The sequence below is a fragment of the Melopsittacus undulatus genome, chromosome 2, assembly GCF_012275295.1.
Source record: "Melopsittacus undulatus isolate bMelUnd1 chromosome 2, bMelUnd1.mat.Z, whole genome shotgun sequence".
Classification (NCBI taxonomy): domain Eukaryota; kingdom Metazoa; phylum Chordata; class Aves; order Psittaciformes; family Psittaculidae; genus Melopsittacus; species Melopsittacus undulatus.
The window spans coordinates 9,481,960-9,508,267 of record NC_047528.1 but is presented as its reverse complement, the minus strand read 5'-3'; the positions used below and the strand labels follow the sequence as shown (position 1 = coordinate 9,508,267).

Sequence of the window (26,308 nt, the reverse complement as noted above, 5' to 3'; positions counted from 1 at the left end):
CAAGATCATCTTAAGAACCTGAATGTACACAAGTCCATGGGTTCTGATGAAAGCCATCCGCAGGTCCTGAAGTAGCTGGGAAATGAAGTTGCAAAGCCACTGGCCATCATATTTGAAAAATCATGGCAGTCAGGTGAAGTTCCCAATGACTGGAAAAAGGGAAATATAACCCCCATTTTCAAGAAGGGGAAAATGGATGACCCGGGGAATTACAGACCAGTCAGTCTCACCTCTGTGCCTGGAAGGACTCTTCATGAAGGACTGTAATGAAGGAACAAGGGGTAATGGTCTTTCTTAAACTTAAACAGGGGAAGTTCAGGTTAGATATAAGGAAGAAGTCCTTTACTGTGAGGGTGGTGAGGCACTGGAATGGGTTGCCCAAAGAAGTTGTGAATGCTCCATCCCTGTCAGTGTTCAAGGCCAGGTTGGACAGAGCTCTGGGTAACATGGTTTAGGGTGAGGTGTCCCTGGCCATGGCACGGGATTGGAACTGGATGATCTTAAGGTCCTTTCCAATCCAAATCATTCTATGATTCTACAATTCTATGCTTTTCTGGATCCTACCCTGGATGTTGACAACAGGCTTCTTTCTAAATCCCCTCTACAAAATCCCTTGTGCTATGGTGTGGCAGGAAAGGATGGACATGCTCCATAACTGTTTTAGTTTTTAACTATGGTGAGGAGAGTAGCCAGCTTTATCAAATACAAATTCAGGAGCACAACTGGACATCATGTTTGAAAAGTTCAGCCTTTTGAAAACTCAAGCCTTTCCAGGTGCCCCTGCCCTTATGCCCCAGTGAAACAGCAGGTAAAGCCTTTTATTTTAAGACTGTTGCTTCCTTTTCTCATGAAAATGGAAAAGAAGGGGAAGGCAGGGAAAAAATCTAAATTTATATTGTATATCTTATACCTCATATCTTATATGTCTTATATATATGCACACACATACACACCCCCTTCAAAGAGTGGAAGGGAAATCTCTCTACAGGTCCATAGATGCAGGATACCTATATCCTATATGCAATCTGGGCAAATCCTTGCACTTTTTCCATTCCAGCTCTGCAAGACACTGGGAGCTGCAGCCCCAGGATGAATCCCATGGCATACAAAGACATGCCAGCACCTTGTCAGCAAGGGATGAAACTGTCCGCTCCTTAAGAAGCCTGGTCTCCACTCCTTCTCACACCAGGAGTGCTCAGGAACAAACTTAGCACTGATCAATACTGTGTCGGTATTTCTGCTCCATCTCCATCTGTTTTTTCCCATCTGTTGTCTCAAGCTCCCATTACACCACAAGCTTTTCAGTGTAGAAACCATCTTTTTACTCCACTTACCCTGCCAAGCACTGTGGGGTGCCGCCTCATGACTGCAGCGACGAAGGTGGCACAATATTGCAAATAAATACTACAAAATGAAGCCATCATTTCGGCTTACCAAAAGGCAGCACAGGTTTTGCTTTTCCTCACAGAGTTCTTAGTTCTGAATTATTTGTAATTACTAAATGAAGAACCCGCACACACACACACAAACCACAAACAAGAACCAAACAAAAGAACATACAAACCCTCTTCCTTTCTCGCATGACTGAAGGTGAAAAGAGTAAGGTATCTTGAGGATGTGTTTCTGGGTTGTTTCTTTTTACTCAAAGGAACTATCAGAGGTGAGGGTGAGCATTCATGATGACAAAAGCCAAGTCCATAGACATGGACTATGTTCTGTGTGATGCAACTGCCTTTACACAGTCAGTTCAACAAAATGTATATTCTTTCCCTAATGCTTTAATCTTTTCCTAGTGTTTGTTTATAAGCACAGATGACCTCTCTCCTCTCTCTACGCATTAATTTTCTGATATTTTTGTTTTCTCCTTAAGTCTTTGATTACATTCTCATTGCTCCACTTCTGCTAGCTAAGTTGCTAGGTAGATAGGTTAGGCCGACAACTGCAAAATCCTGCTATTCTGCACATGACACCAAGAAGAAAGTAGAAACAGAAGTTTCAGAGGTGGAAACGAAGCCTCTTCCTACAGGCTTAATTAACAAAATGCCCTTGAGATCCTCCCTCCTTCACACCAGTTAGCAGGAGGAGATAATGAACCTGCAGACTGGAGGTGAACTCAATGGGGACGAAGCCTCTCCATCCAGTTGACCAAAAGAGGAATATATCTAAATCCTGCCTATTTACTGCTCTAATATTGAGCTGTGCATTGCTCAGTCAAGGACTCTGTCTTCAGCAAGAAAATCCAGCTCACACCAAGGAGTTTCCACACATAAAATTCAGGTCATGTGCATCTTATTGAGCCAAAGCTGCAGTTTGCCCCAGTAGACTACTCCACAGTTAATGCTGGTCATGTGGTTGTTTGCTTTAATACATAACATTCTCTTAATCAGTTTGGATTACATTAAGTGTTAGAAGAAAGAAATAAAAAAAACAAGAGAATTCCCCTAAGAAATTATAGACTTACTTGAAAAATATCTACAGCATTGCACATATCTAAGCTGTTAATGCCTTCAAACATTCTTCCATCCCTGCACCTACTTTGGGCAATCTTGTGTGCATTTATTCTCTGTTTAGTCAATCTAATTCACACCCACTCAATAAATACAATTTAGCAACATTTATTCTTTGTGTCATTTGAAGTAGGTTCCCAGGTCCTATCTCAAAAACTTCCTCAAACACATAGAGTAATAAGGAAAAAGAGAAAATGCTCCATCCCTTCTTGCATTTCTTCAGAGATTTAGTAAAACCCCACCTGTTCTCACATAAGCAAAAATAACTTGAGCATCTATAGGAAAGCATCTTTCCATAATACCTTTTTTAAGGATATGATAGTCAAATTCTCAGGTGGCACAAACTATTTCAGTCAGCTGAAACTGTAGTAACATAAGCACCTGTGCTTCTTTAAGCAACTTCTTTGTTTTTAAACTGCACATTTTTTACCATAGGGTCTGTGATTCAAATGAAGGTCAGGATATATGAGCATATGGTGAATGGAAGCAAAATTAATTACAGCCAAAACACTCTCTTGAAGAGGAGACATCTTTTGGGTATCATGGCTACATTAAAAACATTGTCAGTGTGCACTGCTGCTCATACACTGTTGGTAAGTTAAAGTCCAGGAAATAATAATACTTAGTTTTCAAACCAAATTCCCTTCAAGATCTGAAAAGATGACTACTAATTATCATACAAATAGATGACTGCAGCACAGATTCCTTGTACCTAACTCATCTGACAAAACCATGAGATTTCTCTTAGATGGCAACAAACCCACAGCAGATCATGACATTGACTCATATTCACAGGATGCAATAAGCAAACGTGCTCTCTCACAGAAAGAGAATGTAAAGCTGATGTAATACTGAGAAAGAAAGAATTACTGGAGGGTAGTGTGGTACTTAAGGGCTCAGAGTTTGTGTCCTTGCTCCTTGACAGCATCAGGCAAGCTGCTTAGGACCACACCTGCATTAAGCTGATGGATAAGGGGGCACCTTCACCCAGTCAAAGGACATGCGTCAGCTCTGCCCTTACATGCCTGGGAGGCTTCATCACAGCCATCCATGTATCCTTGTCCCTGTGCAAGCTGAAATCCTTCCTTGCCTGTAGGATTGCCTTTGGGCAAGAGAGAAAGCAAGGTGAGGAGAGGCCGAAAAGCAGGGATGGAAAATGGGGGTTAAGTTGAAACAGGATAAGAAATAGAATGGGAAATAAGATAGGAAATAAGTGCTACTGTGGCTGCCACATGCCCAGATAACTTCTGTGCACATGGTGGAGAAGAGTGGTGCCAGGTCAGCCTTGCAATCAAGGGGAAAGCTGAGCTGGACCTGTGGCAGTAAGGCTTTGTATTACATGTGGCCAGTGGCTTTGAAACCAAATTTAGACCAAATCTTTATTATTGGTATATGATGAGTTAGGTGCTTCCTCTTGCCCCAGTTCCCTGCTTGTAAAACAGAAATAATGGTACTGCTCTATCTCACCATACACTGTGAAGGACTTAACTACCATGGGTGGAGAAACCATGTAAACACAACAGGTGAGGAAGTACAGGCATTGCAGAATCCACATGATGATAATGTAAAATCAAGGTTACAGGAGCAGGGTCCCTTGCAGGGAGAATTCTTTTAAGATGCAACTTCAGAGCTCTTACAGCTCTGCAGAAAGTTCTCTACAATGTGAAAGCTGTGATTAGGGGGGTCTTCTGATATTTAACCCCCAGATACTGATTTATTTTTATACATATATGTCTCCTGTTAAATTAAGCTCTGTGCATCTAGACATATGGCAGCACGATCTGTACAATTATACAGATAAGGTCACACACTTAACTGGCAACAGCACTACTATCTTCAAAGTTGTGTCAATCTTCCTAGGGAGAGGAAAGCGCTCTCATTAACATAAAGGGAAGGGGGAAGGAAAGGGGAGAGTAATTTCACAGAAAATAATTATCTTTGGTTATAACAGCGTAACTCTGATGGAGACACGGAGTCAGAGGGAAAAGAGGAAGAATAACAGAAATCCGCTGCTAATTTCTGAACAGACTGGTTGGGCTGCACTGAGAGGTTATGAGGCTTTGGAGGCTTAGTAGGTGCTGACACAACCTCCTACATGATGGAAGACAAAACAGGATTAATAGTGATTACTGACATCACGATGGCTTATGCAAACACACCAGTCTTCACGGTTGCCTTCTCAGTCCCATTTCCCAGCTATTCTTTTTCTTATTAATATTCACCAAATGTAGCATAGGTCAATTTAATTCTCCCAGACAGGAAATAACTCTATCTCTCTTTGTACCAAGGACTGGATGTTAACTAAGAGTAAGCCATAGCTACAGTCCTTGGCTCTAACTTCCGATCCATAAAGAGATATTAGAAAGCATTCACACAATAAGGTGAAGATACACCATTGAAGACACTCAGATGGCAATTTGAGTGCATTCATTGTCCCTGAACAAAAGGTAAAAATGCTGATTAAATATTGTCTGCTTGGGATTTTCAGAGACCACAGACACGTGTAGTACCTGAGCAAAAGCTAAATGCAACCTGATTGATTAAAAAGCAATAGAAAAATAAAAAGGAAAAGAATTCCATCTCCAGCCCAAGTGTTCACCTCATCTGTGCTAACATCACAGTTTTGCTTTCTTTTTCTTTCTAGCAGGTACCTCTCCAGACCCCTACACCATGCTCATGGGCTCCACATTTCAGCATCCCAAACTTAACCTAATTCCTCCTGCCAGAGTTCAGGCCTCGACCACAAGCCATTACTGTAACACAGGGCATTCACTGCTATTGTCATAACACTGTATGGCAGGATATGACAAGTATCTATAGCATATGCATTGTGCATACATTTAACAGGGCTGTGACTTAGTATTTGTGTTACAGTTTCACCCAGTAATCTCAACCATGCTTCTGCCATTGATAATAATTCTATTGATGGTATTGGTCTAATCTTATTACAAATTAGGGAAGGAATAGTACAACATCTGACAAAAGACACATGGTTTCTTGACTGGTTCTGAATAATTCTGTAAATCTGAATAGAGAAAACAGACTGACAGATTACATGGAAACATCGGTTTCACAGCTAAGGTGACAGCCAAAGTTAGTTCTGTATAGGACAGAAGACATCCTCTGCTGATGGCTTTGGAAATAATAATTGCTGTAATGTACAAGACCGATGAGATTAGTGGCAAAATTACTGCTGTTCCGGAACTGGTGCAGAGGCAGGAAGGTTATCAGGTAGTAACCTTCTCCACCAGCAAACACCAATTCACTGGCCCTTGCCTTGCTGTCACCTTTAAGATGTAAGTCTCTAGTGAAGCTAATGGGGAGTTCAGGTTAAAAAATGATAATGCAATGAATAGTGAGGACACAATGGTCCAGCTCAGGCAACGGGAACACTCCTGAAGATTCTTTTTGTAAAAGAGGACTAAAAAAGTCATCATGGAGATCTAAAAAAAGGTTAAAATTTCTATAAGCCATGTTTAAATATGCTGATTACAAAGAAATGGCCTTTACAAGCAGTATTGTATCTTTTAATGCCATTTTAAAAGAGGCACTTGATACCAGAGACATCCAGCCATCTCCACTGCATTCAGTGTATTCAGTGCTTCAGGAATAAAACCCCACAGAAATCAGGTCTGTTCAAGAGAGATGATAAAGCTGGATTTATTTTTTTTTTTAATAGCAGCATTACTGTAGCCTCAACCAAGGTGCTCACGTCTTTATCCTTTCCACAGATAACATATATGGAGTAAGGAGGGAATAGAAGGGCTGGCTCAGCCCAAATTTTCTCATTTGCAGTGGAACCAGTGTTCTGACCACCAGACTATATCTACTTATCCTAAAAATGTTTTATATTCCTCTTCTTCCTACCATTTCGGAAGTGATGCTCCTCTTTGTTTTTATATGCCTCCAAACACAGGACTGCGTGTGGATGTCTGTTAATGCCAGGAGGCCTGAAAAATCAATAGCTTGCACTTTCAGAGCCTATTTGATCTGCAAACTGTCTACTGTGAACTAATTTCCAGGACAATCACATGAGGTAAGAAAATATTTCCACTTGCACAATAAAAGGAAAAACAGTGAGGTGAGGTGACTCACTCCAAGTCAAAGGAAGAGTTCATGTCACTGCTGGGCTGCAGCTCAGGAGTCAATTGAAAAGTTACTCTGGGGAATAAATGTGCACTGGCAAGCAGATGGACTTGATGATTTACATCCTTTTCTCCCATTTTTTCTTCTTTTCCTCTTTTTTCTTAATTATCACTATTATTATTGTTACTATGACAAGCTCCTTGAGGCAGGAACTTTGTCTAACACACTGTAAAAGCCTAGCAGGCTTCTAGGTCCCACTGTGATTAAGCACGTAACGCCGACATCCATGGTGCTTTGATTTGCTAGCTGCTAACCCTGGGCTCAAACCACTGGAAATATGGTATCTAGTAACGAATGAGCCATCCAAAAGCAGAAATTCAAGCTTTTAGAATGATCACAAGCTCAATTTTAAACAGTGAGCAGATTACAAAGAAGTCACTAAGAGCCATGCTTTTAAATAAGTGAAAGCGAAGAGAGTAGATCATTTAGCATGTGTTGATACAACATAAATTACAGAAGGTGAAAGCCAGCTAATGTGCTAAGGGAATTACATTGTAAAAATCTGTATTGGTTATGGATAGCTACATATCAGTGATGAATGTATTGAGCTGGACTCTGCAACTGTTGGAGAGCAGCATTTGTATAAGCTGCATTAAAGACCATGGAAGGAAGACCTGTTCCTCAAATTCAGTCACCTTTGATTGGAGAGCCCTACAATTAATGCTTTTTTTCCCAGTACAAGGTTTTCTATGGTCTTGAACACATCAGTTGAACTGCAGGAACACCTACAGGATGAATAGCAGTGAGCATGACGTGATCTGCATAGCCAATATACACTGCACACAGAGCTGCCAAACAGGGCTCCACAGCCAACACATGTGTCAGAGATGCTACCAGGCACCTTCAGGAGCTTCCAGTGCTATAGAGGTGGTTTCCAGTGCTAGAGAAGTACTAAGTTTAGCTTGATATTGTTGATCCAAAATCCCTTAGAAATGTCATCAGAAAGTAATTCTGTTTAATCTTTTCAAATGTTCCATCATTTACTTTTAATTATTACATAGTGGAAAGTTTTAAATGATGCTTGCTTTACAGAACAATGTATGTTAGTCCTTCTCGCTCACTATGCAAGGCTGTAGTAGGGACTAAGTTGCCTCATTTCAATTTGTTGTCTGTATGGCCTTTTGCATCACCTACAGTACAACAGGAATGTTACTAACTAGATTATTGAGATCACTGAATTTGCCTACCAGAGGAAGCTGTGCTGCCCTGAGATGATATCTACTGCAAAATCCCAGCAGAACTGAAAATGTTTGAAGTATTTAACTATCCTTTTACTACTGCTGGAAAAACACATGACAACCTTGGGGCTTGGAGAACAAGAACTTGCCAGAGTCCCAGGAGTGCTCTCCTGAATACAAAAGCCACTATTCTTTCTCTCTTCTCTCTGGCATACCTCTATTTCTGGGCTGAGGAGAGGCACTGGGTGCCTCTTCAGGACACAGTGCTGCAGCAGAGCACTGAATTTGGCTCAGCCTGTGAGAGCCAGGATGTGTGAGGATTTACTGGGACAAACCAAGCAAAAGCATCTGTAAGAATCAGGATGTGTGGCAGGAGGGTGAAACGTTTTAGTGTAGCAGGGCAAACGTGGAATCTAGCTCCAGCAGGCTTCTATGCTGGCTAGCTTAGTGAGTACAAAAGCAAACAAATCCCAACCTACTGAGAAGAGTAGCGTTCATACCAGTTAAATTCTGACACTTACTAACCCTATATTAGCTTATATAAATATTAATATTCCTTCAGCATGAAAATATCCAGTCTCTTTCAAAATCTAGGTGCAGATGTGACAGTTCAGAGACAGCTTCCAGAGGCAGAAAACTGCTGCTCTGGAAAGATGTACTGACCTACATACACTATTTCTAAACCCACTAGTGCCTCTTGCCTTAAATACTGCAGCAAATACTATTTTGGGAGTGTCAGGGCTCTGCCTCTATTTAAAAGATGCCAGAAAGAGACTACGCAAAGTGTAACTGGATTTTTCAGACACATTTCAGCTTAACTTTAGAGTAAATTCATTAACATCAATGTGCACAAGAGTGAAATTTGGTTTGTTGGCATGTTAGTTAAAATCTCTTAAACTAATCTATGTAAGACTGAAGAGAAGCTTATTGGATTTGTCCAATATACGTGGAACACTGAACAAAGTAATGTAGTGGCTTGAATTAAAATCCATTGTTTTCTTGAGAGCATAGAAACGTAATAAATCAGTGCAGTAAATTACCCCTGTGCTGTGAAATTAACATCCGTATACATGCTATAAAAATAAGAATTTACAGCCCTAATCAATCACTTTTTTTTTTATTAACTCCATCTTCTGTTTTATTTACCTCCTTTCACATGCCTCTCACCCCAGAATAACTCACTCGGCTCGGGGCAGCTGTGGCACTCCAATAGGTTTGGCTAGGAGACTGTCAGCAGCAGGTCTGCCTTCCTCCTCCTCCTCATCTCCATCGTAAACCACCCACTAAGGAGCAAACCCCTGTGTCCCTGTGCTCTGCCAAAGCAAACCTGAGCTCTCCACAGCACAATAGTCAGGTTAAGAGGGAAACTTGGCTCTCCCAGCAGCCACACTAGGGTTCAGGCTGACTCGTAGCTGCTGGCAATGCTGAGCACTGGGAATGCCTCCATCACTGCTGTATGTACAACACAGCTACAAAACAAAGGCACTGAAGGATGCCTTTCCCCCGCTGTGGTCATGTAACCCATACAGTCACTTTTAGAACATGTTACCCAGCCCCTCACAAAACTCTGCCTTGGAACACCTCTTTACCAACAATAAAGAAAAATCCCTGTTTCATAGAATCATAGAATACTTATGGTTGGAAAGGACCTCAAGATCATCTAGTTCCAACCCCCCTGCCATGGGCAGGGACACCTCACACTAAAACATGTCACCCAAGGCTCTGTCCAACCTGGCCTTGAACACTGCCAGGATGGAGCATTCACAACCTCCCTGGGCAACCCATTCCAGTACCTCCCCACGTTAACAGTAAAGAATTTCTTCCTTATATCCAATCTAAACCTCCCCTGTTTAAGTTTGAACCCGTTACCCCTTGTCCTATCACTACAGTCCCTAATGAATAGTCCCTCACCAGCATCCCTGTAGGCGCCCTCTTGGGCCTGCTAAACTTAGGCAGCAGCCTTCACCAGTTTGCAGAACAAGGCTGCCTTGTTCTCCAGTGTGAATGATGTATGGTTTCACACGTACTCATGTGCTGCATTATTCACTTAGTGCTTGTACCTATGAATATCAGCTCACGAGACGAAAGTGTGGGGCTGAGGTGCAAAGTGATGTTCAGCTGTGTTTTATTAAAAGTAATTGAGGTGAGAAAACAAAGACCTTCATGGGAGGTTGCCCACGCTGCCTTTCCATACCTAGCCATAGCAAGGCTTCTCATGTTCCCATTCTCCTCCCCCAGAGCACCTATTTAAACCCCAAGCCCACAAGGGAGAGCCCCCACCACACACGTGTACTTATGCTCTCAGCACAAGCTGCCCAGGGTGACTTTAGTGCCAAAGTCTTGCTCTCAGCAGCTTTTAGCAGCTCTTGGCTCCTGCAGGAGCAACTCTTTCTCTCTTCAAGCCCATAGAGCAAATTGCAAGAGATAATTGTGAAAGGTCTGAAAAATGCCTGCAAATGGATCCAAATGCATGCGATGTATTTGCAGTCTGATAGCACCTAAAATAGCCACCCAGAACTGTGCCAGTCTATAAAACTGAGCGAAGTGACAGGTTGTCTACTAAAAGCTTTCTTCTACCTATAGACACGGCATACAAGTATTGTTACTTCTGCTATCCAGATAATCAATTAACATTCCAAGATTTGGCTGCAATTATAATCTTGTATCAAAACTGGGAACAAAACCTGTACTCCCTATCTCCCTCCTTCATGCCGTGATCAGGTAGCAACACACATAGTGGTACATGTGCCTCTGGGAATCTGCATGACCTGCACAAGCTATAAAACAGCTAAAAGTCAGATTTAACAACACTGACAAACACTGTTGGAGCTCAAGTCACTGCTGAGCTCCAACAACCACTGAGAAGGAGCACTAGTCTGTGCAAAGACAGAGAAGAACATGCCACAAGCAGGGTGCAGCAACACCCAGGGCATTCCTCTTTGTGCTGGCAAGGACTACATAAAAAGATGGGATTATCAACTTTTCCCAGGCTGTGCTGTGTCCATCAGCATTGCAGATAACCACATCATCTGCAGGCAGGCTAGAAATGCCTGAAATGCCACCAGACACATGCCACAAGCCATGACACATCTTGGGCACTGTGCGCTTTGTAACAAAACTGAGTACAGTGCAGCAAGTCCTAAAATAAGAAAGAGAGCACAGGAGGACAAGGCCTTATTCTCCAGCAACAGTGAGAAATTTCTTGCTGCGATAGAGCTAAGTAATCTAAGGAAGCGATCTGTGAACCATGATCCGTGCTTCTTTGCAGTGAAGGAAGCCAAACTCTGCTCTCAGGCCTGCCCTCCTGAGCCTCCGCATAATCTGCATTTAGGGGATGCTTATTTCTGACAGAGAGGTTTAACCCTGAGCACATTAGCAAAGTCCAACCAGTCAGCAATAGGAGTAACTTCTCAGTACCTCAAAAGCATCCGAGTGCTCCAGCCAACTCCCTGTCTCCGGTTGAGGCTGACTTCTGCTGCTTCCCACACAAGGATGTAAAAATGCAGGATGCTGTCTTCAGCACCTGATTACTCACAGGAGCGAGATGCCAGTTTGCTGGCACTGCCTAAACTTCCAAAGTGACACAGTAAATAGAAGATCCCCTTTCTCACAAACAACTGCTCTACCCTGATGGCAGGACCACCGCTCGCTCAGACCATGTATGCAGCAGTCGCCACATATTTGGGTTCACGTTAAACCTTTTCATCTTGATTATACAGCATGCTGTCTCATTTAGGGCTACTGTGCAAAGTACTACATGAGTCAGTGCTGTGCTGAATTCCAGTGAGCATGCAGGGCCAGAATGCTCTGAACCTCTCCTGTGTATGCAGAAGTCGCCTGTATAAAACAACTACAGTGTGAATTGCTGTCTTAGACAAACTAGTGCACTGCAGGGAGATGGTTGAAAGAAGCTTGGCCAGAAACCACAGGGGTACTTTCTAGGGAAATCCATTATGCTTTTATTCCTCAGACATCAGCATCCCATCAGGATAAAGCCACCCAATGTCAGGGGCAGGCAGGAAGAGCTTGACACTCGCCAATACTTCCCAAGGGAGGTTGAAATCCTTGTGTCCACAATGACAACCTTCCAGAACAAGGCACCGTTGTGCACACACACTCTCTCCATCCCATCATTTTCAAAGGCAAAACTAAACCAGAGGAGGCAACCTTGCCTGGCTCTCACTGCTCTGCCTTTGTGTGGTAGAAGGGAATGGTTTATCCTCTCCATTACAGATCACTAGCCAGGATGTTCCCTGAACACAAAAAGGGCTCTTTGAGAGTTGCCCAAGCAGCAATGTTACTTATCCTAAAGTCTTTAAGTTTTCAGACAGTAATTTCCACAGCAGAAAATGGATGAACCATCATCAGTGTTAACTGTGACAAGGAAGCCTGCTTTGTTAGGGAAAGGTATCCCTGCAAACTGTTCCAGTGGCATAAGGAGCCACCCCACCAGGCTAGGGTGCTGTTGGGCTGCCGTGTGCCCAGCTCTGTCCTGGTCATGGGCTCAGACCGACTGCCATGTGGATAAGTAGAGCTGTGCTAAACAGGCTGCTCTGCAGAGGAGCCAACAGGAGGGAAGCACAAGCATTAAAGACTGCAGAGTCCTAACTGCTACTTTGCCCAGATGGGATTTATGGGGTGGGGAGGGGGAGAAGAGATGCAGATGGAATAGCCATCTTCGGCCATTTCAAGTGCTAAAAATAAGTGAGAGATATGCCTTAGGGCTCAGCAGATTGAACACAGTGATTATACATACTCCATGATTCTTCACCTGGGCTTATGCCTGAAAAGATCCCGACCCCTTCGTATGCCACACATTGCAACAGGATTTGCCCAGCCAAATGTTGAAAGCCTATTTAGTTTACCATTTTTATACACCAAATTAAAAATATTGCCTCTCAGATCTATTCCTTCTGGTTTTTTGCTAGCTAGAAATTTGCAGCAGATATAAATAAACTTTAAAAGACAAATCAAAACCAGGAGTGTTACAACCAGCATAAAGCTGTGTGAATCCTCTGAACTACTTTGATGAAGGCCAGCTTGTTGCTGCAGAAGACACCCTCTATTCGCTAGCTCCAGACCATGCTGATGGGTCCCCATCAGCTAGATGAGTGAGGGACTGACAGGTACACACTGGAGTGAGGATCACCTGCAGGCAAGCATCCATCAGAGCATCCACAACTTTAGGCTAAGCCCACTGGAATGACTTCTTGATCAACAAGACACCTACGACACCTGGTTCAGCAAAATCTCGGAGGGTACAGAGATATGCAGAGCCAGTTTGCATGGCCACAGTGCTCCACACCGGCTAACAATAGCACTTTAACTTAAAACAAACACTGTATTTGCAACACTGCACCCACAGGCTACACCCCCAGCTGTTACAAATCAATGTAAACACATAGATTTTTCTTTTTTTTATGTTTTTTAAAAGCCAGAGGAGCTTTTAGGTAATTTAAATTCTCTTTTTGTATAGAACAAGCTGAAGAATCACATCCAGCTATTGTAATGCAGAGCCTAATTACACGTGCTGGACAACCATCATGCCGCTCACTTTCAGTGGTGCTACTCTAGGTTACAAAGGATGAAATACTGCTCTGTAAACTGCAACGGCTTGAATCTGCTTCTCAGCATTGCTCTGCGAACTCAGTGTAGCAAAGTCTCATTGCTACAGACACAGGGAAGAAGTAACAGCCAGAAGTTATTTGGTGACCTACAGAAGAGTGATGGCTGCAGCAGCACATCTGCAGCATATCATCTGCTACTGGGTTCGTGTACTGAAGAAAAGGAGGGTTTAGACACATACAAAATGCTGCAGATACATAACTTATCAGAAAACAGAGCTTTGGAAAGCAATACAACAGCAGTGGATCCCAAAGGGGAGCAAGGCTGATGAATATTTAAACTGCATTTTCCCACCACCCTAAGGCAGCAAGATTGTGTTACCTGTTTTGGGATTGATTACAAAGAAGTTCTGGGGATTTCCGCTTGTAATTCGGTAAGTCAGTTTTTCAGTAGTGCTGGAGTCAGGATCCTGGGCCTGGATCTGAATGACAGATACATCCTTTGGGGAGTTTTCCATGACTGCTGGGTAATAGATAGGTTCAGTGGTGAGAGGAGCGTTGTCATTCACATCCTCCACTTCAATGTAGACTTCGATGGTAGTGTAGAGTGGGACGACACCATGATCAGTTGCATACACTGTCAGCCAGTAGGATCTGGTTGTCTCTCGGTCAAGAATATCTGCTGTGTAGATAACTCCTGCAGAAAAGCAGCAAGCAGAGAATCTCAGGAATATGGTTAATGAAACATCACATCTATTTTGAAATGCACTCAGCGTATGAAAATACTCCACCCTTAGAAAAGATAAAGTTGTGCAGAAAACTGAAAACAGAATCTTGAACTTGGGCATTTATTCCTGAACCCCACTCAATGTCTCAGTCCTTTGTCCCAAGAAATTTAGGGGGGTAGGCAGAAAGAGGGATCTTCATAAGTGTCCTAACCTCAAAGCCCATTCTTTGCTGGGACTGTAGCTGGCAGAATAGCAGAAGAAAACAATATAATTTTAACCAGTCAATCAATTAATCAATTAATAATTTTCTGATTTTCTAAAATCAACCATTTTATACAGATTCTGGTGAATGTCTATAAATATCAAAGGATAAACAGAGGGATATCACCATTGACAATGAATTGCACAATAGAAAGTGGCTTCCCTTTCCAAGTTCATGTCAGTTCCCCTGCTAAAAAAGAAAACTGGATGGCAGTTTAAAACAAATCCATTCAAAAATGTAAAATAAATGGTAAATTTAATAATGAGATGGTTCTATGATTCTATGATACACTGCACAATAACAAAATCCTAGATAACAAGCAATTGAAAACTCACATAGTAGAAGTTCTTAGACCACAATTATATCCTCTTTTATCATGGAGGAAGGATGGGTTTGACCACTTTAAGTACTGATGTAAGAAAACATCAGTTGGTCTCCTATCTGGTACTATGAAATGATGAGAGAAAGCGTGTTTTTTGTAGAACACAGCTGCAGAGTTGAATGGCATACAGCACTCCATCCAAGTACCACTCCATGCTCATAATGGTTTCTGCCATTAAGGACTTCACCCACCTCATTTCTACCTAAAGTGATGCACAAATCCATCCTCCTCCTGACATGAACACCAAAATCAGGACAGCTTTTATACAAACAGATATATGGCCCTTAAGCCACAAACACCTCCTAGTAATATATGACCCACTCTTATTTGTGTAGTCTAAACCTTCACTGACTTTAGCGCCAACCACAAATGCAGAGGACCAAATACACCAGTGCCACACACACAACCACACCAGCATCAAAATAAACAAATGCACTTTCCCACCACACAAATACCAAAAATATTTTCCTACCTAAATACAGCATTATTAAACTTGGGTGATGCATTAATAAAGTGGATCTCAAGCTTGAGAAATACTAAGACAGTTTGCAGGCTGTCAAGTCATGTCATTAGTATATGAAAACTGGTAAAGATGTTGAAGGGCAAAATGATAACACAATAAACCTGAATTTAGTCTCAGATGGTACTTGATGCTATTGACAACAGCATTATCAGTTATTCACTGAGGAAAGAGGTGCTCTAAGATCAGTGCTAATAAGGGATGTGTGTGCCTTTTTGGCTTTGGTTTGGGTCTTTTTTCCAAGCATCAGACTGCACTGAAATTTTCTGTGATAGCATCAACTCTTAGAAAGGCTTTCAAGACACTGGACTAGGCAGAGTGGTGCTTTGGGCAGACTTTGGGCACTGCTAAGGAGGGTGCAGGCTCCATGCTGACCCACTCTGCAGAGTGCACGCTGCCAAGATCCTCCTTGTCAGTCCTAGCAGTAGTCCTTCTTAATGGGTATGTAAAGTTCAGGTGTAATTTATCTGCATTATTCCTTAGCCTCAGTCTTACAAGTTATGCCTCAAATCTGGATTCTTAAATTATACCAGCAATTAATCCCCTTATGACACTGGATTCACACAGGACCTTTGATTTAAAAATTAATTGCTAAGTCTATCCTATGTCTTGAGTAGCAGCTATAAAAATGATGGCCCTGTGCTTGTGAGACATCAGCGGAAGGGATGAATTTGATGGTGTGATAGAGCCGCTGATTTTGAACAATATGAACTGCCCTGGTGCAGGCTTCCCCAGACATTCCTCAGCAGAACACATTCTATACTGGAGTTTACAAACTTACTAAATTGCTTTTCTGAGGAGCAGCAGCAGGAGTTGAGTGATATTAACTTCATCCTAAGGGACTGCCACCCCTGGGGTAATACAGAGAAGCCCACAGAGCAAGAAGGGATGCTGCCTGTCCCCCGGGAATCAGGACGTTGTTCCTCATACCCCCATCCAACTCGCTCTGAAGATGGAGCAGTACAGAACCAAGCATACAGGTACAGAGATGCCTGATGTAGTTTCACTTGTTTTATAGGATTTTTATTATTATTATTATTATTATTTACCTATTTCTTCCAAATTTTGGATATTTTAAATTGGTTTTTGATGCTAATTTGAACTGGCAAGTATTTTCCTACCATTTAATCGACCATATAGAGAGGAAGGGGAAATGAGCAGAACCAACTGCAGCCATGTACAGGCTTAGGACTTTCTCTAGCAACATTAGATCCACATCTTTCTTGATTACATATATTCACCCAACAAAGATGAGCGACACAGCACCGGAAGACAAAGGCAGAGTGTATTCTAAACATTCTGGTCGGCAGAAGCCTGTGCTATGTAATGACTTTCTGTAGAAACATGGGTGAAATATGCAGTGAACTGTGATAAAAATGCCTTGAAGTCCAGAAGAGAAATTACATCGCAGGGGTGAGAAGAGCCCATAATAAATGAGACCTTGTGGAAATAAATAAATAAAGAATAACCCACATGGGCAAGGATGAGGGAAATGAGATGAACATTAATGCTCCTACAGATGGTGATTTATCCAGGAAACAAGAAGAATTATTTTAGATTTTTAAACAATATTTGAAATAAGTAAGGTTTCCCCCCAGTGAGAGCACAGTAGGTTTTAGCCGATTAACCTGTTTATGAAGCTGAATTTCACCAATACTGAGCTGATAATAAATCTAGCTTCTGAGTCAGTTTTTCATTTTATGACTCCTGGCAACAGTTACTTTCCATTTCTGTATTTCGGAAGGAAAGGATCATTGAGCAAGTGTTAGCAACTGCCAACAGGTCTGCTACACTAGTTCTTCTTTTTAGTTTTGATTTATTAGAAGGTCCCAGAAATGAATTAATTAATTTTCCTCAATATGTCTTTTCATTTCACTTGTCACCACCACACAGCAGCTTAATAAATATAAAGAAGGTCTTTGCTCCTTTCAGGTTTTCCATGTGGAAACCATCCCATTGACCCAGGAACATATTCTACCATGCTCTCAAAAGTCCTGCACAAAGTGTCTCCTTGCAATCTACCCAAATATGTGTCTAAAGTTAGTAGCTAAAAGAATACACATGCTCACTGAATATTTAGCTCATCTGTCCATGTAGGTGACACCTTCCAGATGAATCACAGAATCATAGAAAGGTTTAGGTTGGAAAGGGCCTTAAGATCATCTAATTCCAACCCCATGCCATGGGCAGGGACACCTCACCCTAGACCATGTCGCCCAAGGCTCTGGCCAGCCTGGCCTTGAACACTGCCAGGGATGGAGCATTTACCACTTTTTTGGGCCACCCAGTCCAGTGCCTCACCACCCTCATAGCCTCATTATGTTGAGGACACCAGAACTGCACACAGTACTTCAAGTGGGGTCTCATGGGAGCTTACAGATATTAACAGATACTAAAGAAACACAGAACTTTGTTTTCAGGGCCAGGAGAGCAGAGGAAAGGAGAGACCTTTGGGAGCATCTCTATAAGGCTTTTCTTGGACAGTTTTTGTGGTGTTCTCTTCCCAGCTGCCTGCTACTTAAAAGAGAAACATGAAAAAGCCACCTGAGCTAAACAAATCAAGAAGTAAGAAGAAGCACCAGCAGAGATCCTGAAAATTCCAAAGTGATTACAACTCAAAAAATTCCAAGCTTTTGCAGATGCATTTCTGAATGAGACAGAAAAAAACAGATGTTGTTGTTGTCCACTGGGATGGTACACCAGAGGTACTAATGCATTTTTACATGAGGCAGCTGAAATCCAACCGAGCAGTCTGTAAACCAGCTCTTTATATTGCCCTCAGTCAGATTTTTCTGTATCCCTGAAGGACTGAAGCCAGCGTTTCCTCAGGCTAAGGGCAGCCTCAGAAATAAAGCCAGCCATCAATCCAAGAAGCAGTGCCACCAATACACTTGCTGCTGCATTCCTCCAAGTACATTTGCCCTATGCGATTCGCCAAGCACCACGCGCATCTCAAACACTGTAAGTGGAAAATAACAACAGGGTGCATTAACTTCTGATTAAAATCCTGGGTACATTTATATGTAAATTAAGTGCAGCCCTTGGGCATGGCAGTGTGCCAGCAATGCAAAGGTTGCGGGCTTGTTTCTCTTAAAGACTTGTTTTCCCTCTTTCCCTGGGAAAATAATGGGATAATGTTTTCTGTACGGCTCCTGCGAGTGGCACACACTGAGACACTGTATTATGGAGGGCAAATGCAAGAAAAAAAGGGATTGAGAAGCTGGTGGCTATTGAGGTGGACAAAGAATTGGCAAACTGGATTTCCCTCATTGCTTTGCCACTGAGTCGCTGCACTTTTCAACAGACCACTTCAAATGATGTGGTCTACTCAAAACTGATCGGAAGGTTATGTATTTACTAGTCACGAGAAACCTGAGAGGCTCTTAGAACAGAAAGAGATTAGCAAAAAGCATTATTTCTTTCCTCACCTCCTTTTTGTCCTCTGTTTGTTTACTTTACACATTTGACAGTACTTTGTGTATAGGTAGCATGATAGATGGACCTGCCACAGCTCTGTAAAAGAGTGTTTACTGGAGCTGTCAGCCTGGGTGTTTACATAGGTGCCCATCACCATGGATATCTGCTTCACACATACTTTCTTTCTAAAAGTTAGATCACCCTTCCTGAATACTCTCAACAGCAGAAACATTGAAAGAAGTTTAATTCTGTTTAGTCTTTCTCAAGGCAAGATTAAAAGACAACTTGGTGGTCTGTAAGAAGCTGGACATGGAAAAGACAGAATGGAGTAACAAGGCTCTTTAATCTAGCTGAGAAAAGCAAATCGAGGTCTGATGGGTGGGAGTCAATGGCAGGAAAAGGGGAGTGCAAATATGTAACACAGAGGACATCTGGCAGCAGCAACTCCTTGCCAGGGATGGGGCAGAATCTCCCATCATTTGGCATCTTAGTACTGATAAGACAATATAACTTATTCTTCTACCCAAGTTATTTGCCTACATACAAAACCATATTGTAGCATATGGTTTTCCTGAGTGATTCAGTAGCCCGACTTTTAGAACTTGCCAGTGTAAGTAGTCATACTCTCAGCAAATGATGAACAAGATGTGGGAAATTCCTGCACAGACAGAAACAGGATTGACTTGAAACTATCTGCTACTCTTTCAGAAACTTCTATCATACAGAAGTACCACTGGAAATCCCTCAATTACCTCCTTTTCAGAATACTGCAGTGGTTTTGCAGAGGAACATCTTCCTGAATACCCTCAGCTCAGTTGTTCAGTTGTTCAGAGCCTCAATTACAAAATGATGCTTCTTCTCTCACGCCTTTTCAGGAATATGAGTTAATTGCACAAACTTGCCTCTCAGATTGGGAAATTAGGAAAGGCCATATAAGGTGAATGGTCCCTTATTCCCAGAGCCTGATAGAAAGGACAAGAGGGGTGAGTGGCAGCAAAGGCAAAACCTGTTCTCAGCACAATCTGCAGTGCAGGATGGAGGTGGCACCCCAGATGTTTGCAGCTGCCAGAGTGCAGCATGACCCTTCCCATTCAAAGCTGGATGCTCACTAGTGCAACTGAAATTGTAGTTATTAAAACATATAATCTCTAAGGTGACTGAGGACTAAAGGTGATGGATGCACATTCCTGACTCCAGCCCCAGCGCACGTACAAAGTCACCCTCAATATGTGCAAGGGCCATGTAGTGCAAAGTGCTACAAAAACATATTTCCTGTGCCCTGAACCTGCCTCTCCCTCTTCCAGCTTCAAAACAAAGGGACTCAGTGCAAACCAGCTACATATAGAACCTGGTTTGTCCCCATATTAAAACAGGAATAAGGCAACCAGAAATGCCTACTGACAGCAAAGTACTTGGGGTTCTGTTTCATCCCTTAAAGGGAGAAAAGAAAAAAATCACTTATTCCAAAATGCTACTAATTATTCATGAGCATCATCAAAGACTGGGAGTCTCATGGCAGTAAACAAACCACCTTGCTTGTCACCGAGCCATCAGCCAACGTTCCTTGCATTGCTTTGCTGGGAAAACAGTAATAAATAAATGCAGTTTTAGAAGAAAACTGTTGAATAATGACATTTTATCCAAAATTTGCTGGTCTAAAATACAGAGGTGGGGAAGAAGGAACTTCCACACCTCAACCCGCTGCAACAAGATGAAGGCTTTACAGCCACCTACCCATGCTCCTGCCTCCAAGCTCCAGACCGATCCTGCCCCTTACATGTCATTGCACAGAGGGATCATACAGTCTTGTGAGTGTAAATGCAGTTGTTTGAGCTAATCCAGACTCCTTCCACTGAGCAAAGGTGTGATTGTTGAAGGACACTTAGCAGACAGCTAACATGGGCAGGAAAAGTTTAAAAATGCTGCAAGCCCATTATTCATCAAACCAACGAATGTAAAATCAACCAAAATGCTGTGATTTGTAGACATGAATTTCACACTCTATTAAGGAAGAAAATGTATGATTTCTGAAAGCTAACATTACGTCTAACCCATACATTTTTTTTCTGTTTAGGCCCTTCTCATCAAACGGCTCTGTGTATATATATATGTATATATGTATATATGTATTCATTTTGTTATTTCCATTAAGGATAAACTGTAAATATAACCCCCAGGATGAAACAGTTTCAGCATAACGAACACATGAACCTGAGCACCAATGCCAGACTGATTCAGCACAATGGGGCCACCGAAGCCAGTAGGAATCAGAATAAACCACACATTATATTCACCCCCTTTTTAAGCCTTCTTGAGCCGTGAATCACCAGTGCCAGTTGAATACGGACAGCGGTATCACATCAGCCACAAACTCAACTGGAGCATGAAGGAGACTTATCGCTCATCCCCCCCACTGCTCACAGCCAGCAGCTTTGAAAATCAGGCTCCTTACTCTGGTGATTAAATGCTACTTCAGCGCCTTCATTTAGGGTCCCCCATTGTGCAAAGTGTGGCCTCCCGTTTTAATTTTATTGCACAAATTTTGTAGGCTTTAATGCATATTAAAACACAAACCCGACTCCTATTGAAGCGAATGGAAATATCCCCATTGACTTAAAGGGAGATTAGATCATGCCCAGGAATGAGTCCAAAAGCAATATTGACTTTGTGAGGCTATACATACCTAGAACTTCCTAATATTCTTTTGTGTGGTTCAAATATAAAACACATATAATAAACCATGCTGGTCAAACAACACAAGACAGGCAACAATCCTTTTGAGGGCTTAAATTTTAATTTTCTCTTTTTTACTGATGTTCTGAATGTACAAATTTGAGGTAATGAATTGCTACCTCAAAATGCAGTTTCTGCAGTGAATATTTTATCTGAGTTCCCAGAGCAGTAAAATAGACTTAGAAAGCCAATCCTCAGCAATGCTATTTCTACTGACATTGGATTACCCTGCAAATAAACCTTTCACCATGTTATTACACACAATATCATCAACATCACACCCAGCCAGGATTATGACAAGGACATTCAACATGTTAGTAAATGTAATATATCCTCATGTAATCAATAAGTGGGTAGATAATGTACAGTTTATAACTCTTACTGGACATGATGTGCTACTATGTGTTGCAGGAGCAATCTCAAGTGTGGGCTCTTTACAAAGCAGGGACCACCACTGCTGTTGTGCACACAACACGGAGTGTACAGAGAGGCTGTAAATCACTTCTGTTTATGGAAGAAACCCCCACCATGCAATGGTTTAGACCAAGTCTGGCTGGTTGGTCTGAAATCCAGTTCAGGTACATATGAAAACTCTCTGAAGCCTTGGGCCAGCCAACAGCACAGCTGAAGTCTGCTATACTAAAGAGACTTGGATACACCATTAGGTCTGGCAGGGGGTCATTCAATCAGGTACAGCCTCACCAGCACAGCTCGCATGGGCATGACCTTGACACCAGGCTGGGGATGGTGTCCTGCTTTAGTAGGGACCCCGGCCAGCCTGTCTCAGGCTCCAAAACACAAATGCATTTATTTCATTTACTACAGGTAGAAGTGAAGCTCAACTAATTAAATGAAATAATCAAGTTCAGGCCTGGCCAGTACCTCCTCAAATCAAATAACTGAGACTAAATATATATGTATGCTAACATGGTTGTTTATAATAATATACATGAATATATTAATATTTATGAATGTATCTTTTTCTAGCTGTATATATGAATAACCACAAACATGGAGTGTGTGTATATATATATACATACATTTATATCTATATTAATAATGTGATTCAAAGGGTATATGTTTGCACACTGAATTAGCAGTGACACCCATCATAGGGACTGGGTTTTCTCAGGGGTCTGACCGCAGCTGTCCACATGTCCCAAAGGAGACACCGGGCTACAGAACTGCTGCCACGAGGGCAGGCTTCCTAGAAAAGCAGAATTTTAATGGCACTGACATACAGGCACATCTCAGATTAGGTGCCTGACCTTCTAGGTTACTTATATTTTGAGTACTGAGATGACATTCTTTCTTCTTTACCTTCACATGACTTAAATTCAGTGCTACTGATTTCCTTTGCTTGCTTTATTTGATGCAGAGGGAGAACGCTTACAACTTGACCTCAAAATGAGTTATCACTTAAATACAGCATCTTTCAAGGTCACTTACACATCAATTCCAGAGCAATTTTCCAAACATATCATCAAGACACTGAAACAGAGGCTTAGTCAAATAAATTCTCTATCTTCTTCCATTTATGAATTAAATGAAATAAGATGTGTCAACATTTTTACCTGACTAGGCTCTATTACAGTTTCTGTATCTTCCATCACATCCCTCTACTTATTTAAAGAAATATCCATATCCATCTTCCTTTAATATTTTCTTTTGCTTGGGTGTTGAAAAAAAGAGCAATCTTATATGGATAAACAAATAACCCGCAATGGTCAGCTCTGGATGAACCAAATTGCCTTCAAAAGCACAAGTCCCATAAAGAGAGCCTCTCATTTATGAATAATCTCTTTCAAAGCTTAACTCACTCCATCTCTGCCAAACAATACAATAAAACCCTGCAGTAAAACCAGGCTGAGAGGAGCCATGAAGCTCTAGGAATGACTAAACCACTGCCAGGTACTGTTTCCTACTCATTACAAGTGCCTGAGAACAACGGGACAATGCATGAGACACTGCTCTGATCAACGGAATGTGCTGTCAACCTGCATGGCTTGAGCCATGCCATTCAACTTTTATGAAGGGGGATGCTGCTGTTGTCCCTTTAATGGTGGTAGGTCCACCTTGCTCTTCGGTCTCAGAGATACAGCAAAATACGATGCCTATTTATGGGGTGAACCTTGTGCTATTCAGTGGACATGAGCAGGATCTACTTTTCAGCCAAAGGAGCAGGGAAAACAAATGAAAAGTGCATTTTTGCAACTGTGGCAAGTGCCGTGCAAAATTCAGACAACTCAAGCTTTTATAAACCCTTTCAGGAAGATCTAGTGTGGGAACACATGGTTAATGCAACCCTGAAGAACAACAGTTCATGGGATAATTTCACTCTATTGATTACTCATTTATTTACCTTTTTTAATGCACTTACGGCTCCTGGTTTTCCACTTCTACATGAATTACAAACTGTGAATTCTCTTCAATAAACCTCTTCGTATGCATTTATCCCTCTGTATCTGTTTGTCCCTACAGCAAACAATGAGTTCTGCCCTGTTTTCTGAGCACCACCAGGATTACGAAACTCTAGCATTCCTTGGGCCCACCTCTGCATCTTTCCCATCCAAACTGAACATGGGGATGGCATCAGCAGAAATCCTCACATTGCTAGCTCCAGTGATGAAGGCTGTTAGACCTCCATAATAACCTGTTTGTATGAGGCATTTTTTTCCCAAAGGGTCTGGCCAATGCCCAGTGTAACCCAGATTTTCTGTACATCCTCTTTAGTAGATTAATAGAGACCAAAGCCAGACCTATGTGTCCTCTGTGAGGAGGAGTGAGAAGCTGTTTTAAAAAGAAGGGTTTGCTCCTGGTTATTTTAGAAATGAGATCAAAAGTCGAGCAAAACTGAAGCAGGGAGATGGAGAAAAATGGCAAAGGATGCTTAAAAAGGATTATAATAGAAGTCCTGGCAAAGGGACTTGTGTGCAGAGTCCTCTTCCTTTACATGGAGCTCTGTATCTTTTGTACTGCCTACAGTATGAGAGATTGTTTTGAGAACCCTTATACAAAATCTGTGTCAATCTGCTGCAGGTGGTGGTAAGGAAGGGAAGTGGATGCAGCTCTGCAGGGAATCCTAGTTTCTGGGGGAGGCTGCCCTGGAGAGCAAAGCAGTGCCTCAATTACAGCATAAAGATGCACTGACTCTTCTGATGAATCTCAGTACTGCAGTGTTTGCCTGGAACGGCTGACCAGAGCAGACAATAAGTGCTTTTTGCTGGGAATATTCAACCTAGTAAATGTCGTTCACCTTTTAGTTATATATATTACACTGTAAATAGAGTATTATTATACATTATACTGGAAATAGAGTCATCCTCCCTTCCCTTTGTTGCTGTTTCTTTCAGTCCACAGCAAATGCGCAACCCTATGAAAAAAGTCCCATTAACCCTGAAATCTGTCTTTAACTTTCTCTCGATCCAGACATAAACCCAGAAGAACAGTCGAAAAGGAAATAATACCTCTGAAAGGGGTTTAATAGCTACACTGCACTTGAACATGAACACTGCAGGAAAGAGGAGATTGTGATGCACAGAGACAGTACCAGCACATCATGTAAACCCCCTGCACAGCACAGCTGTGTTTTCAGGTACTATGCATGACTCGAGTCTATTTTACAAAACATGTCACGAAAATAGCAGAAGATTTTAAAATAAGAGCTCCAAAATGAATATAAGCAGCGGAGACAATGAATTACAGTAAAGACAGTTTACGATTTTAATCTGCTAAGCTTATTAAAAACAAGATGGAAAGGCAACTTGATGAGAAAAATCTATGCAAAGTTCATGGGGAAATATTACTGGGAAGTAAAGGGCTCTTTAACAAAATAAGGTGGAACAACATCTAATGATTGGGAACTGAAGCCAGGAAAAATAAAATTAGCAATCAGCTTGATACCCTTCTTTATTATTTATTTTTCTAAAGCAGGTGATTAACTCCCGGAACAATTTCTTCCTATCTCTAGACATCTGCAAATGAGGGCTACAAACTGTTTGGGGAGGAACGTTTCGTGGCTAATGTAAGCTATGCTTTAGTTAGAGAAAAATCACCCAGTAAAGAGGTATAAAAGTGATATACAACAGACAGAAATATTCCAAGCCTAACTATCCCATGATTCTATATAAAGGGGATTAAACCAAATGATCTTGTTTCTTTTGGCTTTAAGCACTACGGATCTGTGAACACTGTCCAGCTGTTATCTCTAAGGCGCTTCCAGCTAGGAGCTTCACTGGATGGTGCTGGGCTGCGGCAGCACTGCTGAGTTGCCCGTCTCCACTCCTACAGTCACTCTTGTTGCCCAACAGCCTCTGTGTTGGCATCCCTACAAAGGGGAGGAATACACCTAATGAAGAAGCAGCTCCTGGTTTCTTCTCACATATAAGGACATGCAAGAAACCAAAGAGCCTGTTCAGGAGATGTGTATAAGGCATTAGAAGCAGCACATCTGCTGTCTGTGATAACTTGTGAGCCTGGAGCAACATACACAGGCTGAGCATCAGGAGGGATGTACCTGCACCACAAGGGTGGCAGGCAGCAAACAGCCTGGACCCCTTCTGTGCCCGAGGAGGAACCATTCTATGATTCTGTGATTACAAGAGGCTCTAAGGTAGCCAACCTCATGGCTTTGTAGAAACAATCAATTGCCCTTGTGTCAATTTGAGTGAATTTTCCAGTGGATAAGGGCTCTCCAAGCAGTATGTATTTCATCAATATTACCCATGATGCTGTAGCAGAATTTCGCTGTTTTCAAAGGCAACACACTCTGTTTCCCAGCAAAATGCAGACTGGATGCACGAAAACCTGAAGTTTTATCTAAGCCCACTTGTAGAACTCTTCCTCAGGCCAAGAAGTTTTTTTTCCTCTGT

The 26,308-nt window shown here is 42.0% G+C and overlaps 1 protein-coding gene across 1 annotated transcript in view; it reads right to left on the bottom strand.

Annotated features, from left to right (window-relative positions):
* FAT3 (FAT atypical cadherin 3) overlaps positions 1-26,308 on the bottom strand; it is a 342,653-nt gene that overhangs the window by 210,289 nt on the left and 106,056 nt on the right. Inside the window, 1 exon segment of the mRNA XM_034073958.1 lies at positions 13,778-14,092. Within this exon segment, the coding sequence (XP_033929849.1) occupies positions 13,778-14,092 (315 nt within the window).